The 17,769-nt window shown below is 47.8% G+C and overlaps 1 protein-coding gene across 2 annotated transcripts in view; it reads right to left on the bottom strand.

Annotated features, from left to right (window-relative positions):
* Positions 1-1,436: 1,436 nt before the first annotated feature.
* The window catches only part of URB1 (URB1 ribosome biogenesis factor), a 71,008-nt gene continuing 54,675 nt past the window's right edge, over positions 1,437-17,769 (bottom strand). For both annotated transcript variants that reach the window (XM_077878993.1, XM_077878994.1), the window contains 9 exons: positions 10,973-11,133; positions 10,280-10,391; positions 8,755-8,861; positions 7,887-8,030; positions 6,404-6,513; positions 5,821-6,018; positions 4,439-4,680; positions 3,441-4,040; positions 1,437-2,229 (listed from right to left, as the gene is read on the bottom strand). In XM_077878993.1, coding sequence (XP_077735119.1) covers positions 2,048-2,229; positions 3,441-4,040; positions 4,439-4,680; positions 5,821-6,018; positions 6,404-6,513; positions 7,887-8,030; positions 8,755-8,861; positions 10,280-10,391; positions 10,973-11,133 — 1,856 coding nt within the window. In that variant the 3' untranslated portion in view covers positions 1,437-2,047. The remainder of the gene's footprint in view (positions 2,230-3,440; positions 4,041-4,438; positions 4,681-5,820; positions 6,019-6,403; positions 6,514-7,886; positions 8,031-8,754; positions 8,862-10,279; positions 10,392-10,972; positions 11,134-17,769) is intronic.

The raw sequence follows: 17,769 nt of genomic DNA on the forward strand, positions 1-17,769 counted from the left end.
CTAAAATATTTATTTGGGGGGGGGGGAAGAGCACACGCATGTGTGTGTGTGTGTGTGTGTGTGTGTGTGCATGCGTGCGTGCCGGGGGAAGGGCAGAGAGAGAAGGAGACAGGCAGATGCCCTGCTGAGCAGGGAGCCCAACACGGGGCTCCAACCCAGGACCCTGAGATCATGACCGGAGCTGAAACCAACAGTCTAATGCTTAACCAACTGAGCCACCCAGGAGCTCCATCCTGCTGTAATATTTGTCAACCCTGAGTTCTAGGTGGATCTGAACGGTCTTTAGGACACCCAGGGAGGGCTGTGAAGTTCCTACCCATCCCCTACTGACAGGGCAGTATAGGCCCTGCCCGGCTAGGTGACGGTGGTCAAGGGACCCAAGTTATACTCCTGACCTCCCCAAAGCCTCTAAAAGACAGATTCCAAGAGGAGAGGGTCTGCATGGGAATGCTGTTGCGGGACCTCTTTGAGCTGCTAGGATGGGTCCCATCTGGGTGACGTTACGGGACCTCTGATCTGAGCTCTCCAAAGGATCAGTCCTCTAGTGCTTAATGGTCTGGCTCCAGCAGAGACAGCACGGAAGTACAGAGCCCACAGAACCACCCCACCCCCTCCCCAAGGCAGACTGACAATTCCTCCAGAGGAAGGTCGGCTTGGCCTCACCTGACTTGGGGCTGTGGGTTAGAGGGGAGATGAGGGAGGGAACTGATGAGCTCTGGAGACACCGCAATGGGGGAATGAGAAAGAGCATGTGGCCCTTCTTACTTGAATCTAAACACAGGATTCTGACTTAGGGATGGTCTCCAAAAACATGGTTGTGGGTGTTTGGGGGAGGATGGGGAGAGGAGGCAGTTGCTCCCTGTTTTCTAGACAATGAGCCCATATGTGGTGAGGGGACTGGAGGCAGAGAAGCATTACTCGTAACCTGGTTAAAAATCCTAAATTGTTGGAACGCCTGGATGGCTCAGTAGTTGAGCATCTGCCTTTGCTCAGGTCATGATCCTGGGGTCCTGGGATTGAGTCCTGTATTGGACTCCCTGCAGGGAGCCTGCTTCTCCCTTTGCGTATGTCTCTGTCTCTCTGTGTCTCTCATGAATTAAAAAAAAAAAAAAAAAATCCTAAATCATGAGAAACAACTAGAAATGAGCCTAAGGAAGATTGGAGGAATATGAAAGTGTAAATGTTTAAGCTGAGCCGATGGACAGGCAACGGTATTGTGCTGACCTGTGACCTGTGACCAGCCCCCGCGGCCAAGCTGCGCAGGAGGGGAGTGGGCACTCGGAGCTCTAAGTCCCCAGGCCAGAGCTCTCCTGAGGTTTGTCAGCTGCTGCTTCAATTAATACAGGAACCTGAAAAGCCAAATCTTGACCTCTAAAACATGGGTTTCTGTGAAACAAAATGACCTATTAAGACCAATCAAGAAAAACACAAAAGCCTAACAAAAATAGACATTTATTAACAACTTATAAAATCCCAAATCCCTCTTTTGAGACAGTTTAAAAAAATACAGGCTCTCTTCCCAAAGCAGAGGTCAAATCAATTTTATACTCTAAGGATCTAGCGTAACACCCTTTTACTTACTAAAATAATTACGGGCAGGAGCTCATTCACTCAAAAAGTTATACAAAGCTTTGCAAGACTTCTCATGGAAAGAAAAGCTGAAACATTTCACACTCTTTTATCTGACATATCATATTCTTGGACATTTTAGCTTAAATATCTACAAATCCCTTAGGTGCTCAGAAATGTTACTTCAATTTGAGGTCTTTTCTTTCAAGAGCAACAAAGCCGAGAGGAAGGGTCTTACCTTTTGGAACACTGAACAGGCTTGTGGCCCAGATGGACCCATGCCCATCACAGCTTTGACCACGTTGTATGCACAGTCCCTTGAGCTTAATACTTATTGGTGACTTAAATAAGTCAGCTTCACTTGTCAGGAAACTGAGTTAATATGGACAGAACTTGTCATTATATAAGCCTTGCTTGGAAATCCTGACTCAATGAAACTTCTAGAACCTGGTGCCAGGAGGTGTCAGGTGGCAGGGCGTCAAGCATCGGGGACTGAGGTGGCGATGTCCTTGCAGAGGATGACGATGGCCTCCTCATCACCACCTGGCGTGTCCTCCGCGGCGTCACAGATCATTTGGACATGACTTAAGAGGGTGTCTGGCCGCTGAGCCCCCAGCCAGATGTCCTTAATGTAGAGAGACACCAGGAATGCTGCAGCGGCTGAGGAAGAGGCGGACAAGATCATGAGGATGCAAACCTACTCCGCTGGAAAGTCAGTCATCCCTCAACCGCCCCCCCCCCACACACACACACGGGACCCGGGGGCTTTATCAGGAGGTGAGGTGAGCGTTTGTTTAAGACAAACTTAAGACCCGTGCCTTTGCTTCACTTTGGGGTTAATCTTTGTTACTTTAAAGTTTATCTTTTTAGGTGCAGCTGGGGGGCTCAGTGGTTGAGTGTCTGCCTTCGGCTCAGGTCGTGATCCTGGGGTCCTGGGATCAAGCCCTGCATCAGGGGCTCTCCCACTCTCCCTGCTTGTGCTCCCTCTCCCTCTGTGTGTGTGTAAAATATGTAAAATCTTTTTTAAGAAGTTAAAAATTAAATTAAAAAAATTACCTTTTAATTTGATCATGTGTGCAATGTAAAAAAAAGTTACTACAAGCCAACTTTCTTCCTGGTTCTGACCACTTGTGCAGAGAACCAGAATCGAGGTTTGAGAAAAGGTTCCAAGGCTCAGTTCATTTCCTCACGGAATAGGTGAGGAGAAAGGGTTTCCTGGGCCCAGACTCAACTCCCCAGCAGCATCCAGATGAAAGAAGAGGTCGCTCCCCAGGGGAGTTCATCTGCCCAGACTCTGGCCTACCCACCTTCCCTGTCCCCTCCCATCCCTGGTGAAAGGAACAATCCTCTCAGATGGAGGCGGCCACACACACGTGGTCACAGGCTCCGTCTTCTCCCTTACAGTCTTTTAAAGCCTTTGGTCTTCGGTCATTCATTCTTTGCTGCATTTAAGCCTTTACTAAGGACCTGCTAAATGCTGAGCACATAAACTGTGGGCATATACGTACAAGTCTACACATACACACACATCTGCAGCCATGTGTATGTCTGAACGGGCTGTGACAGGTAATTCTTCCCTTGAGTAACAGCTGAAAGGCAGGAAAGCCTCCACTCTGCACTGGTTCTGGGCACCTCTTTCCACTGTAAATACCGTTGTCACCGGGCTCTGACCTGAGAGCAAAGGCAAAGGCCTCCTCTCCCTTCACATCCAGGGCCTGATGGCAAACTATCTGTGATCCTCAGAACTCTGGCTGGGCCACACAAATACTTCATCGAAAGTACCTGATGGGTTCTAAGAACTGGGGGTTGCTCCCCAGCCCGCACCCATTCATGCATCCCCCTTCAGCCTTGGACCAAAGACCCAGCCTCACCTCGAGTGGCTTCATCCTCCTCCTGCAGACATGAAAGGCAGAGGGTCTCCATCACCGGGTGGAAGGGGCTCTGCTCGGGGCCCTGGGCCGCCACCAACTGCAGCATGACCGTGTTGAACAGGCAGGCAACACTCTGCGTGGGCCCCACCAGCTCCTCGGCACTACAGAACCAGCTGTACAGCTTGAATATGTTACTCCTCACAGCGCTGTCCCTGAGAAGGTCAGCCACGACCACTGGCTGGGGCAAAATGTGGCTCTTGAGCCAGTGGAGGAGTCCTGAAGTCTCCGCCCTGCTCAGTGGGTGCTCAGCCACTGACCACAGCACCCAGCTGACCACCAGGGGAGCGGTGGCGTATGCGAGGCCTGGCGTATCGCTCTCGGGGGTGGCCTGGTCCACAGGCTCCTGGGTCCGTGCAGGGCTGGGGAATGCTGGCCCCCAGTGGGTCAGTATGGACCTCAGGAGGCCCCTGCATATCTCCAAGGTAGACGCCTGTTGCTCAGGGTCAGCAGTCTCCTCTGCCTCCCCAGGCCTCCTTTTCCGGCCCCGTGGGCCTTTGGCTCGGGCTGGCACGACAGGCTTATTCTTATCCTTGAGCATCTCTGTTACACACAGAGAGAGGAAGGCAGTGAGACTGATGCCTGTCTTCCCCACACTGATGCAGGAGGCAGGCAGGCAGGCAATACAGGGGGGAGGAGGGAAAGGCAGAGGAGGGGCAGCTTATAGGTCCCAAGTGCTGGCCCCTGCTTGGCTCCCACAGGACTGTGATGGTCACCACTACTCTTATGACGACCCCATCCGATCCTCAGCACAACCAGAACCACCCGCTATCACTCAGAGTGAGCGCCGACAGTGCCAGAGCTGGGACTCAAAGCCAGGGCTCCCCAAGGAGGGAGGACGCACCCTGTTCCTAAGCCTTGTTGGCTATGACTATGCTGCTCTGAGGGACAGTGCCAGCTGCACTGTGGGGAAAGCCAGACAGCCGGGGCCTGACACTCACTCAGTAACTCCTTGACTTGGTATTTCTCAATGGCTGCTCTCAGGTCCTCCTGGAGCTTCATGTCTCTCTCAAGGAGGCTCCATTTGTGCAGGAGGACAAGGACATCTTTGGTGGACAGCACTGTCTCGTTCACGGTGAAGCGGTTCATGTCACTGAAGGCCTGCATGACGGTGGCCCGGTACCTGAGCACAGACTCGAGTGCCCCGAAGAAGTGAGTCAGCTGGGCGGAGGCCAAGGTCGGCCTATAGGGAGCCAATGTCACAGACTGAGAAAAAGCTGCATCCTCGTCCCGTAGCCCAGGACCGCGGTGGCTGGGTGGTGCCACAGGCCCAAGGGCGCCAGCGGTCCACCCACTACTCGAATGTACCTTCAAACAGATGTGGAAGTGGAGGACCCAGCACAAAGAACAGGAAAAAGCCAGAGTGCACCCAGGGGGGACCCAAGTCTCACCTTCATGCCAGAGGCACAAAAATGTCTTGGAAACCCTGGAGACCCGGAAGAGTGTGAGGGTCTGGGCACCAGGCACCTAACCAAACACTGCAGGACTGCTGACCCCGCTGCGCCTCAAGGCCGCTCAGACTCAGCCCCACCCAACCTGCTTATGGGCACTGCAGGAAATCCACTCTGAACTCGAGGGAATTTAAAATTCAATACCATCTGCTGCACACAATTTTAACATTATTTCAAAGAGCAATCAGTTCTCAAACACCAAATGTGTCTTTTGACAACCCTGGAATAAAAAAAAATGGGTCTATTGGCACTGATTTAACAATTTAATTCATAAAGATGAAAGGCCAAATGCCCTGTGTTTTATCAAGAAAGCTCTCACTCAGATTATAATCCATTTGAGATCAATCTTCTGGTTCCAATCAGCATACTTCTGTTCCCAAGTCAGAACTCTGTGAGTACACAGGCTCTATTTTCTCTACGACAGTGCAATCTGAGGAGGATGTAGCTCTCTGAGGAAGTGAAGAGCATTATTCCAAGGGGCCAGATGAAAATACTGGAATGTTCTAGAAGATTCTCGGGTATATGAGTCTGTGTGGGCTCGCGAAAGCAAGTCTCAGGACACCCTGACTTTCTTAGGTTTAAGGTCACGGAAAACATATTCTTTCTACAGAACATCACTTTGAGTGCTTGAATCAAACGATCAAGTCGTCTGCCTACTAAAGATGACCCAGTAGGACACGTTTAGGTTTCTATAATATCGAATTCTCAGGGTCTTGGAAGGAGCCCCCTAAAGTTGAAGCAGAAAAACAGCAGCAGATAAAATTGGTTTTCTGATGCCACCTGCAACCAGCAGCAGCTGTGGAGCCGTGACCAAGGGGACGCTGAGAGGCGATGTCCACAAGTGACCCATGCCTGGCGGGGCCGGGGCTTACCTCAGGTGCTTCGTGAGCATGATGAGGACATAAAGGAACTCGTTGACCACGTGCAGGGCGAGCAGCTTCGGGGGCTCCTGGGACCCCAGCCTGCAGGAAGGCTGGCCCTCCAAGTCCGCTCCCTTGTCTCCCAGGATGGTCACCCAGAGTGTGTGCAGCAGGGAGATTATGTTGGACAGCAGCTGGGTCTCCAGAAACCTGAAACCAAGTGCAGAACGCTCAGCGCCCCATCCTCTCCCTTCGGTCACCTCGGCTGGAGCTGGGGTGGGTGGGAGCACGGGCCACACTAATGCCCGTGGGGCAGCACCTGGCGGTGGGTGGCAGGCTGTCCCCTCTCCCAGCAATTCCATCCGCTCACCCCCACTGCAGCCCCCAAGGCCCAGCATCGAAGTCAAAACAGGGAGCCTGCCACACAAATGCAGCTTCAGAGTCCACCTTCTAGCTGGATGACCAGCTGAAATCCCAACCGGAGAGTATGGGTTCTCCTGCACATTTCCAGTCACCCCTAAAGCCAGGAGACACCATGGTCTCTACCCAACCCTCTTCCCATCCAACACACCTCTCACACACACAAGGTACTTACTTGCTCTCAAGGATGTGTAAGATCCACGTTAAAAGGCTATAGTCCCGTAGGATCTCATACGCACACTGGGCGTCCCGGGCAGCATTCTGCAGAATTTCCAGGATCCAATTCTGAAAACCCAAAATGAAGAGTTACCTCTCGGTATGAAAATCAAATTTCCTCGAGCAAAGGAACAAGTTGAACAACATGATGGTATGTTACGCTTCCAGGTGGTGGCTGCACACGGAGCTTGCTTTGCTAAGTCTGGAAGAGGGGTGGCCGTGCCGGCCAGAGAACACGGGCCTTCACAGCAATTGCCAGGCCCCGGGGGTGCCCACTCCTGCTGGTCCATCATAAGGAAACCAACCCACGGGCAGGAAGTTGCAGCTCAGAAACCACATGGCCCAGATAGGAGGCTGGGAGAGAACGTGGAGTCCTGCTGTGCCCAAACAGCTAGCAGCCCATTTTGCCCACATGGGGAAACTGGGCAACTGAGGCAGCAAAAGTACCTTGGGTTTTAGCATCTGGAAAGGAAGACATAAAAGAATGGGACTGCCCCCTAAATGGTTAATTGGGTGTTTCAGAATTCTCACATGTCATAAAACATAAAAACTACCATATCCAAATTCCGTTTATTCCAGTGAGTATTTTACTCCTGACTTGCTCCCATTTACCCACATTTTATATACCATCAGATGCAAAAGCTGACGGGGCGAGCAATTAGTTCAAATACCAAAGGCTTTGCCCAGTGACTCTCTCCAACCACCCGTGGCATTGAGCACACTCTCACACGAGCTGTTGGTCAAGGAGATTCTTTTGTTGGCTCTGATGCAGTTGGTTTTAACTCCTGATGCTAGTTTCTTAGCTGAGTTTTCAGAATCTACAGCTTCTGTTCATTTAGTGACATTCTGGTGGCTCAAAACTGTCTCAGTGAAAGCACTTAGTCATTTAAGGAGGTTATTTGTCCCTAGACTTTGTAAGCCAGCTCCAAGGCTCACGACTTTTGGTCAGTTCCTCCCTCTGCACAGGCCTTACTCTCAGGCCAGGACACAGCCAAGAGGCCATGACAAGCAGCATTTCACCAGAGGACACACGGTGGTGGGTGCCAGCCCCACACGGCAATATGAAAGGCACTCATGGGATCTCACTTTCCCTCGTCGAAGTCAGTTTAATGGCAAATCAGTAGGTCGGTCATGTCCCGGCTGGGATGAGAACTCACATGGGTGTGACTTCCAAAGAAAACCTTCAGGGAAAATGGGGTGCACTGGGTGGCTCAGTGCCAGACTCCTGGTTTTGTTCAGGTCATGATCTCAAGGTCATGAGATTGAGTCCTGCATCGGGCTCCACCTTGAGCAGAGTCTGCTTGAGACTGTCTCTCTCTCTCTGCTCCTCCCCTGTTCATTCTTTCTCTCTCCCCACCCCCAAACCACCAAATAAATAAACCCCTCCTCCAAAAAAAAAGCACAGACTTTTTATTTTCAAACAGATTGTGGGACCTGCCTACCTGTGCCTCCTCGTCACACAGAGGGCTGCTGAAGAAGGAAAGGATGATGTGGAAGATTCCTCGCCTGGCGTAGAGATTGTAGCAGTGCTTGTCCCGCATCCCCTGCCGTAGGATCCCGAACACCCATTCCCGTTCTGTCTTTTGCTACGAGCCAGGCAAACAGAGACTACTGTTAATAAGTTAAAGCCCTTTTAACTGACGGCTCTTCAACCCCACTCTTTCCAAGTGGTGGCAACACGGCAGCAAAAAAATTTCCATTTCTGAGTATGTCATCTAAAGTCCTCAATAGTGGGGGCACCTGGGTGGCTCAGTTGGTGAAGCGTCTGCCTCTGGCTCAGGTCATGATCTCAGGGTCCTGGAATTAGCCCTGCGTCAGGCTCCCTGCTCAGCACAGAGTCTCTCTCCTGTCCCTCCTCTCCACTTGTGCTCTCTCTCTCTTCTGTCTCAAATAAATAAAATCTTAAAACAAAAATACAACTTGATATTTGATTCAGTTTCTTCAGATCAGAAGTAAAGGAGCAAGTCAAGTTTAAACTCTGCACTGTGTTGACTCACACACGTGTCCTACAAAAGCATGTTTAATACTTAACCCAGGCATCCACCAAGAAAATATTAACGAGAATGCCATAAAACTTAGGCCTCTGAAGTAGAGTTTTTAAGGTGTGAGAAGCCACCTAAAAACGAATGCATGGAATGAAAAGCATTTCTGTAAGAGAGCCTACGTGACCTTTCCCCTTCCTGACCTTGTTCCAACAATTATGCTGCTGTACCGTCAACAGTATCTGGGGGAACATGTCAGAATGACAGCAGGGACTAATAATCCAATGGAGGAGTCTTTTGGGGATCCCGGGGACTTCAGAAGCATTACCTCAAAGTCCGAGCTGTAGAAGAATTGGTAGAAGCCAGGCACTTTGTTCATATTCAAGTACTCATGTGACAGCAGGAACTTGTTGATCTTCAAGTACATGTGCTCCTCTGAGAACAAAGGCAGACAGTGGCTTACCGCAGGCACCAAGCGCCACCCCCATGCTCTGCTGGAGGTGGGGAGCAGGGGTTGAGGGAGTCAGGCATAAATCCCTGCCCTGTGGAGCTTTTGTATCCTTATCCAGATCCTCAGTTCTCGAGAATCAGACTGCAGTAAGACTGCCCCACTCTATGCCGCATACAGGCTTTCTCCCCCGGTTCGGAAACCACTATGGGATGTTGCTCATCCCCCCCAACAGCAGCCTCCTACTAAGCTCCGATCAGCAGGTATGCAGAGGGAGACTCGATCAGGTCACACGGAGAGCTGGGGGCTGACACCCACGCTCATCAGCCTCTCACTGAAGGGCACTGTCACAGCACAGGAGGCTCACACACCCCCAGGGTCACTTTGCTCTGGAACGCAATGACACCAATGTGGACAGACACCTCCTCCACCCTGCGTTGCTTCCCACTCTGGGATGGATCACCGCTTCCATCCTGTACAGACTGCAAGGATCCTCGGAGGCCACCCCATGACCACTGCTGCCCAGGCCCCTGACCCTGACATGAGGTCTGAGGCAGCAGAGGCTGGACCAGTCACCGAAGCTTCTGCTAAGACATTTTCTTAACAAGTGTCTTTTTTCTTTAGAGTCTACAAATGACTGTCTTCCCTCCTATAATTTCTAAGGGGAAGAAAAATCATAAAAACTATACAGGAATTGGTGGATACCAGATCTGAATTCCTATATCAACCTGGCTGGAGATGAACTGTGGGGCCTTGGACACACTATCTGATCTGGGGGGCCTCAGATGGGCGGCCACTGCCTCACTGAATGTGACCATGTAAGACTCCAAGAACCCCATGGCCTGTAATGGTGCCAACATCTGTCTTCATGCCACCTCGGCAGTGGTAGCTTGGGGTGAGTCACAGAAGGAGCTGGTTCTCGGGCCCTAGCCAGCACCTGCGCGGTGACACATGGGCCAGACACCTTCTGGCTAAGGACCCACAAGCCACACAGACTCTCATTTCCAAGTACGGATCCGCAGCTGCTGATGGACAGACTTCCCATGTCAGGCGCCCTCCTGTGCAGGATCCACCCCGCCCCCCCAACCCAAGTGCTGTGATATGCGTGTACCTCAGGTTTACACATCTATCAGCAAATGCAAATATGTACTCCGTGCCTCTCTTGTATACACTGGTCTACACTGGGCTTTCTCACTGTTTTTTTTGTTGTTGTTTTATTTTTTCTGATTTCACTCACAGGGGCCCATACAGAGCTTCCTCACAGTCATGCTTTGTTCCCTGGCCACTTCTGTGGACATCCATGTGGCTCACTGTTACATGCATGGGATGACCCAGACAGGTCCTTTCTCACACGTGTGATGGATAACGCCTGCAGGATTAAAGCCAACAAATGGACCAGTGGTACCTGGTTTCAAAATCTGCAGGGCTGCCTTGGCAACGAAGAGAGTCAAGGTGAAGGTGAGTCTCATATTCTGCGTTCGGATCCCATTCCGGACTACATCTAACAGGTAAAGTAGCTTAAAACCAAGAAAAAAAGGGGGGGAAAGAAAAGGACAACAATTTTCAGAACTGTGACCAACCTTGTCTTATGCAAGTTTTGCTGGGTTGCCTACTCTTCACATCCCAGAGGCCACTGAAGATGATGCTCATGATGGCAATGCCCCTGCTCACTGCCATCTCAGAAACACTTCTGCTTTTCCTTGAGGACCAGACATGTGCACAAGGGCAGAGAGAATCCCTGGCCCCACGCCTTGACAATCCAGTCTGTTCCCCTTCCCTGCCACCTTGGAGCATGGACTTTTGGGGCTCAGTGTGTTCTGGACAACAGCTGCCTTAACCACGGAGTTCAGACCAGAGAAACTGAACTGCTTTGCCCACCTACAGCCAAGAAGTGTTTGAAAGGGGAGAGCTTTCTCAATCTCCCCAAAGGTTGAGAACTAGAAGCAATCTCCAGCATCAATCCCTAAAAGGGAACGGACCTGGCTCTTTATCAGAAGTCTCCTGCCAACATGCCTATGTGTTCCCCAGAAATCCTTCTACCAGACCCAGTGGAAAGCCAGCTCTCTGAGGTCTGCCCAGGACCCTCAGCCCTACTCACCTGGGACTGCTCTCGGAACCGTGCCCCCTCTAGGTGCGAGTAGTAGGCTGCGAGGACGTAGTAGGCTGCAGCTCGCATCTGGGGGTCATAGCTGCTGAGGGCTGCGACAGTTAGGCCGAGAGAATTGGAATCCAAAAATTTTCGACAATCCACCACAAATTCTATGGAAGTAAAATACGGCATTTAACACACACACACACACACACACACGGGACGATCACGATGCTTGTGTAACATGTAGAATTAAATTTCCTTTTGCATTTTGCCAATATCAGCTATGAGTGAGTGATACAAGAAATGAAGTCTCTCCAGCTCCCCTTAACTTCCACTTAGGTTGGATAAAAGCCTATCTTTTTTTGCATGGCAATAATCCATACTTGCAGCTTCTAAAATGCTTGTCGATCCCAATCAGGATTATTTCATTACTTCTCACAAGCATTCAACAAGCCAGAGAAGAATGGAGGTGCCATTCAGACCTGAGATACAAGATCCCAGCATGCCGGAGGCCTGGGAAACACGACTGGGAAGCTGGCAGAGAAAAGCAGCTCCCTGTCTCTATCTTGTTCAGCCCGCAGCATCTGGATTCCTAGCCACAAACATCACTCTTAAAAATACGAGAGGCAGGGAGGCTAGAAAATTCAGTCAGTGCAAACCTGTCTGACCTTTCAATTTCCTTATTTTTAAAGATTTTATTTATTTGAGAGAGAGAGAGAGAGAAAGAGAGAGGGCACAAGCAAAGGGAGAGGGAGCCCAATGTGGGGCTTGATCCCAGAACTCTGAGATCATGATGAGCTGAAGGCACTGAACCACCCAGGGCCCCTGGCCCATCAATTTTATGAAGGGTTAACTTATACCCATTCTCCAACCATACTTCTTTCCTCAAACAAACAAAAATGTCACAGAAGAGTGGCTTACCAAGCTGGAGCAAAAGTTAGAGTCTAAAGAGCTTGCTTGCTGATGTCCGTCTGTCACCCGTGAGGCCTTGTGAAAACTCACAACCACTTCAGGAAAGGACATGACCAAGAGAGAAGGCCAGATATAAAAGGGAACTCACCGGACCACAACTTGAAGGATGTGATTACCAATAACAAAATTCAGAACACTTTAAATCCTCTTTAATAAAGATCTAGGCCTTTTTACAATAAAAACACATAAATACAAATAAAATGCTTTTATAACATAAACACATCACAAATTATGTGATAAGAACTGTGAAAGGGGATCCCTGTGACTCAGTGGTTTAACGCCTGCCTTCAGCCCAAGGCGTGATCCTGGAGTACGGGGATCGAGTCCGACATCGGGCTCCCTGCATGGAGCCTGCTTCTCCCTCTGCCCGTGTCTCTGCCTCTCTCTTTCTCTGTGTCTTTCGTGAATAAATAAATAAAATCTTAAAAAAAAAAAAAAAACTGTGAAGAAAAGCCTTAGAACAAGGATAGGTCACTGTGTTTAAAAATGATTAAGCAGCAGGTCTGGTTATGATAATCACCCACGCAGACGTTCTTTAGACTGAGTGCCTGGTGACCTGGTTAAATTAGGAACCAAACACAAACCAACTGACGTGACGACCCCAAATGTGTAATCTTGGAATATACTATTGATACAAGAAATACCACCAATAATGTTTTTAAAAGGTCACTTTTTCCTTAAAGTTAGACTTAAAAGGATAGCTTTGGCAATTAAAAAAAACCTGAGAATAAATAAGAAGAAGAAAAATTGTAATCATCAGCTACTTCTCTGTAATCCAAACAGCTCCATAGGCATATAATTGTCTCCAAATGGGTGGCTGCCCAAAAGCATAGAAATTCCTTTAAACCATCAAGTTTCCTTCTTCAGGAGTAGCAGAGCTCCTTGGACCTTCCACCAGCATCTCCCCTGAGGGGTGACCAATGGTGATGCAGACACATACATACTGTTCCCTTCCTCTGTCTCAATGTTTATATCATAACAAAGAATAACCAGGCTTTCCACTTCCAGCCACGAGAGTGGCAGAAACCTGATTTACCTGTCCACCGGAAGCAACTAAAAAACTAGAAATGAAACAAGGATTTTCAAGACATTGGACATGAGGCAACAATTGACAACAATCTCTGAGAGAAAAAACAAACAGAATGAAACTTCTCACTGTCCCAGCTTGAAGCCTGGAGATTTCTAGGCTAAGACACAGGGAGGGCAAACCTAGGCAGAGACAGGAGAACTCAGAGTTGTGCAGACAGAGCACACAACTGGGAGGCCGAGGTGGCCAGAGTGCACAAGGGAGAGGCCCGGAGAAGAGAGCTCCAATCAGAGCACCAGAGTCTTCAGCTGAGTGCCACTCGGCAAGAGTCATAAGGAAGCTACCAGAGCCTGAGGAACAAGGGGAACACGGGGAACACCAGGCTTGTACCTGCCTGGATGTAGGTCCTGTCCCCACCAGCCAGGGCAAAATCCTCGCAGTTCATAAGGAGAGGGCAGACTGCTCAGAAGGATTTAAAGTCAGCTGTGGGGCGAAACACTGCTGTAGTGCCACTTCACAGAGATTCAAAGCAAGACTAGAAGGATCAAACCATCTCTAAGTAGCTCAAAGGTGTCCTAGAACAAGCTCAAGAACATTCACAGGAATATAAAAATATCCAGCACCAAACAAGGTAAAACTCATAATGTCTGGTTTACAACAAAAAATTATCAGACGTTAAAGCAGGAATACAGCCCATTAGGAGAGAAAAATCCATATGAAAATGACTCAGATACGACAAAGGTAATAGGAACTAGGCTTCTGTTTTAACTACTACAACTGTATTCTAGATGTTCAAGAAGCTAGAGGAAACACTGAGTATGTTAAATGGACACACAGAAGCTATAAAAACTCAAAATGAGGTTCCAGACATGAATATTAAAATGTCTGAGATGAAAAATGCACTGGAGGGGATTATTGGCAGATTAGACATTATAGACAAAGAGATCAGTGAACCCTAAGGCAGCAACAGAAATGATCCAAATTGAAACACAGAGAGGAAAAAAAAAAATAAAACCTGGAACAGAACATCAGTGAGCTGTGGGACAATTTTCAAGCAGGTTAATAATATTTGTGCAATTGGAGTCTCTGAAAAGTTTGAAGAAATAATGGCCAAAACTTTCCCAAAATTGACAAGAACTTCATAAATGTAGAACCAAGAAGCTCAGTGAATATCCCCAAATACAAGAAACAAATCACACTAAAGCACACTCTACTTACATTGCTTGAAACCAATGAGTAAACAAACAAAAAAATCTTCAAAGCAATCACACAACAAACAGAGAAACAAAGTAAGAATGACAGTAGATTTCTTTTTTAAAGTACGCTCTGTGCTGATCATGGAGCCCAACGCAGAGCTTGAACTCATGACTTTGAGATCAAGAGTCTGATGCTCAACCAACTGAGCCCCCCAGGCATTCTGATAGGTTTCTTGTTAGCAACAATGTAACCCAAAATCAGGTGGCAACATCTTTTAAGTATAGTAAGAAAAAAAAAACTTGTCAGCCTAGAATTTTATACCCTATGAAAACCTTTCAAAAGTTCTTTTTTTTTTTTTCCCTATAAAGCAGCTGAAGAATTGATCAACAGATGTGAACTACAAGTTCTTCAACGAAGTGTCTGGGGCAGAAGGAAAATGAAAGAAGATGGAAATCTGGGTCTACAAAGAGGAGTTAAGAGAACCAGAAATGGTAACTGTAAGATGGTGAATATAAGACACTTAAATCTCCTTAAAAGGTAACTAACAATTTGAAGCAAAAATAAAAACATATTGTGAGGCTTATAGCATACTGCACTAAAATGTCTGGTAAGAATAGCATGGAAAGTGAGGTGGGGCACAAGTGGATTGATTCTACTGTAAGGTGCTTCTACGTATCCATGAGGTAGTATAATCTCACTTGAAGGTAAACAAATAAATTGGTGAGTTCTATTAACCCTCAAGCTACATACACATACGCACTGTAGCTAAAAACCAACAAAGAAAACAAAACAGAATCAGATCAATAATCACATTAAATGTAAATGGTGTACACATCTTAATTAAAAGGGAGAGATGGTCAGATTGGGCTTCAAAAAGGCAAAACCCAAGTACATCTGTCAACAGAAAACCACTTCCAATATCAAGACGCAGATTAAAAGGATGAAAAAAGAACAAATGAAAGACTTTTGGGCTCTAAGAGCATACAGACTAAATCTCATTTCTAACAAATGACAGTGACTGGTTTTGATGAAAAGTGGCTCAGCAGCTTAGTGCCTGCATTTGCCCCAGGGCATGATCCTGGGGTCCCGGGATGGAGTCCCGTGTCGGGCTCCCTACATGGAGCCTGCTTCATCCTCTGCCTAGGTCTCTGCCTGCCTCTCTCTCTCTGTCTCTCATGAATAAACAGAATCTTAAAAAAAAAAAAAAAAAAAAAAAAAAAGGCAGGGAAAAAAACCCCCAAAGCTTTAAAAAAGCAACCAACTAGGATAACTTTGTTTAGGAGAAGAGATGTGTTAAGGTACACCTACATACCTATACACCAAACACATGTAAAGGGAATGTATTTGGGAAAGAGAACAGTCTAAACATTCAATATTACACTGGCTAAAAACAGCTAGTACTCAGCTGCCTAGGGTATTTTTAGTAATCACTGACGTTCTGGAAGACAAATGGATTTTCCACGCGTCCCTGAGGAAAAGTCAATTTCATGTCTGTGGTCACCTGCTGTTCTATGAAGTCTTGGTTTTGTTAACACTTCAGGAGGAGAGCTGCCCTGGGGTGCTCAAAGTATAGCAGGCTATCAAAACATAGTTATAAATGCCACTCTCTGTTTCAGGAAGCTTGCACATAGCAATTTGGCCTTCTGATAACAGATCTTTGGATTGAAATGGTTTAACCAGCACAATTAGCAAGGATTAAGAGAAAAAGACCCCCAGGTTTTATGGGCTTCGGTGGTGTACAGCCGTGCTGCCAGAGTACCAGGAGCTATCCTCATGTCTCTTCCTCGAGGGTGGCCTGGCAGGTGAGCGAGGAGTCCACAAGGACCTGTGTCCCCATGGTCTGGTGACGAGGCTCAGAGAACTGCACACTGGCCTCTCTGTTCTGTGATGTACGTGAGTTATGAGCTGAAGCTATCAGCCCAGTTCTGTTGAGGACAAGAATTCACTGTGGAAAAAGCATTTGTCACTGCTGCTGCTGCGAACAGCCCTGGCTGACCCTGTTTGTCAGCCAAGGACTCAACGCCGGGAAGCAGGAAGGTTAAGAAAATAGGTTCCCATTTGCAGGAAAGGCTGAAATGGAGCTGCGAGGCTATGGTTTCTCTGACGTCTGGCAGCCACGCTTAAAAACTGATCATCTGCTCAATTTAGGATTGCAAGACGTCAGGAACACTGGGACCCAGGGGCCAGTGCGGGAAGTGAGCACGCTGTTGAGGGCTTCTGCTCCGTACCCAATGTGAAGGAATCTCACAAACACAATGCATGGTGCATGGAGCTGAGACAAAAGAACACATCACGTAGAGCACCATTCCCATAAAGTTCAAATACAGGGCCCTGGCTCCTGCTGCGGAGGAAGGGGGTACTGCCTAGGAAGGGGGCCTGAGGAGCTGCCCGGTACATTCTGCTCCTTGATCCAGCGGTGTTTTCAACAAAACTCCCACTACACACACAGGATTTGTGGTCGTTCCCATATACCACGCTTCAATAAAAGCACACTTAAAACATTCTTTATGCTTACTTCTCTGCCAAGGGCAGAAGTGAAAAGAAAAATACATGTTAAAAATAATTCGAGAAATAAATTCATGATTTAATTCAACAACAATAAACCTAGCCTACACTGCCCACATGCTGTTCACAGATTTCTGTTCTGTTCAACTTACCATTTTACTGCTAGAAATTTTCCTTTCCCTACAAACCGGTGTGCTTCCCTTTATCAGACAACAAAATTTGTTTAAAACATGCTTCTGCCTTTGGTTCTGGATGATAAGTATTCCTGAGCAAAATTTAATGATCTAGTTTGTCTCGTCTGTTCTTTTTAATTTTTGTATTTTTAGATCTTTATCCACCTCTTTGCTTTTAAAGATTTTCTACTTTGTTGTGAAAGATTTTAGTGTAATTGGTATCTTAAGCTACCACAAATCTTCTTTAGGGTAGACATGTTTAGCAAATTTTCCTATCCGCATTATGCCTATAAAACTCAAAATAGGCTGTATTTGGAGATTTTCTTAATTTAAAAGACCATTTAATACTTCTCTCAACAAAGGCCTCCCAGACACTGTCCACCCATCCAAAAAGGGTGGCATTTGAGATTCTGAGAACAACACTGTGTCCTAATCTTAGGATTTTTATTAGTGTTTTCCAAGGTTTTTTTTTTGCCTTCTGTCTCTCTTAAAATCTCTGAAGGGAGGCAGCAACAGACTAAGTGATTTGCTATAATCCACTCGAGTTATCTCCTATTTTCAGACTATGGAAAATCTATTTTTGTATTTGATAAGAAACAGATCTCATGGGGGCTGAAGGCGGGGGAAGCAGAAGAGCCTCCGGGCCGCACACTGGTCCCTGTGGCTCTGTTAAGTCCCAGGAAGATCTCTGCTTGCCCAGCATGGTGATCGGACACTGGTAGGAAAGGTCCCCACTGCCCCTGCTCTCTGGCAAACAAAATCTGGCTAAGCCACAGAATGTCATGTTCACTGAGGCTGGGGGGCCACGGCAACCCCAGGGGTCACCGGTGAGAAGACCCAGCTCCGTCATCTTGTTCTTAGGAAAGGCAGCGGTGCAGGATCAGCAAATCTGTTCACACGTACGAGCACCAGAGCATAAAAGGACGACT

This window comes from Canis aureus, chromosome 30 (assembly GCF_053574225.1).
Source record: "Canis aureus isolate CA01 chromosome 30, VMU_Caureus_v.1.0, whole genome shotgun sequence".
NCBI lineage: Eukaryota > Metazoa > Chordata > Mammalia > Carnivora > Canidae > Canis > Canis aureus.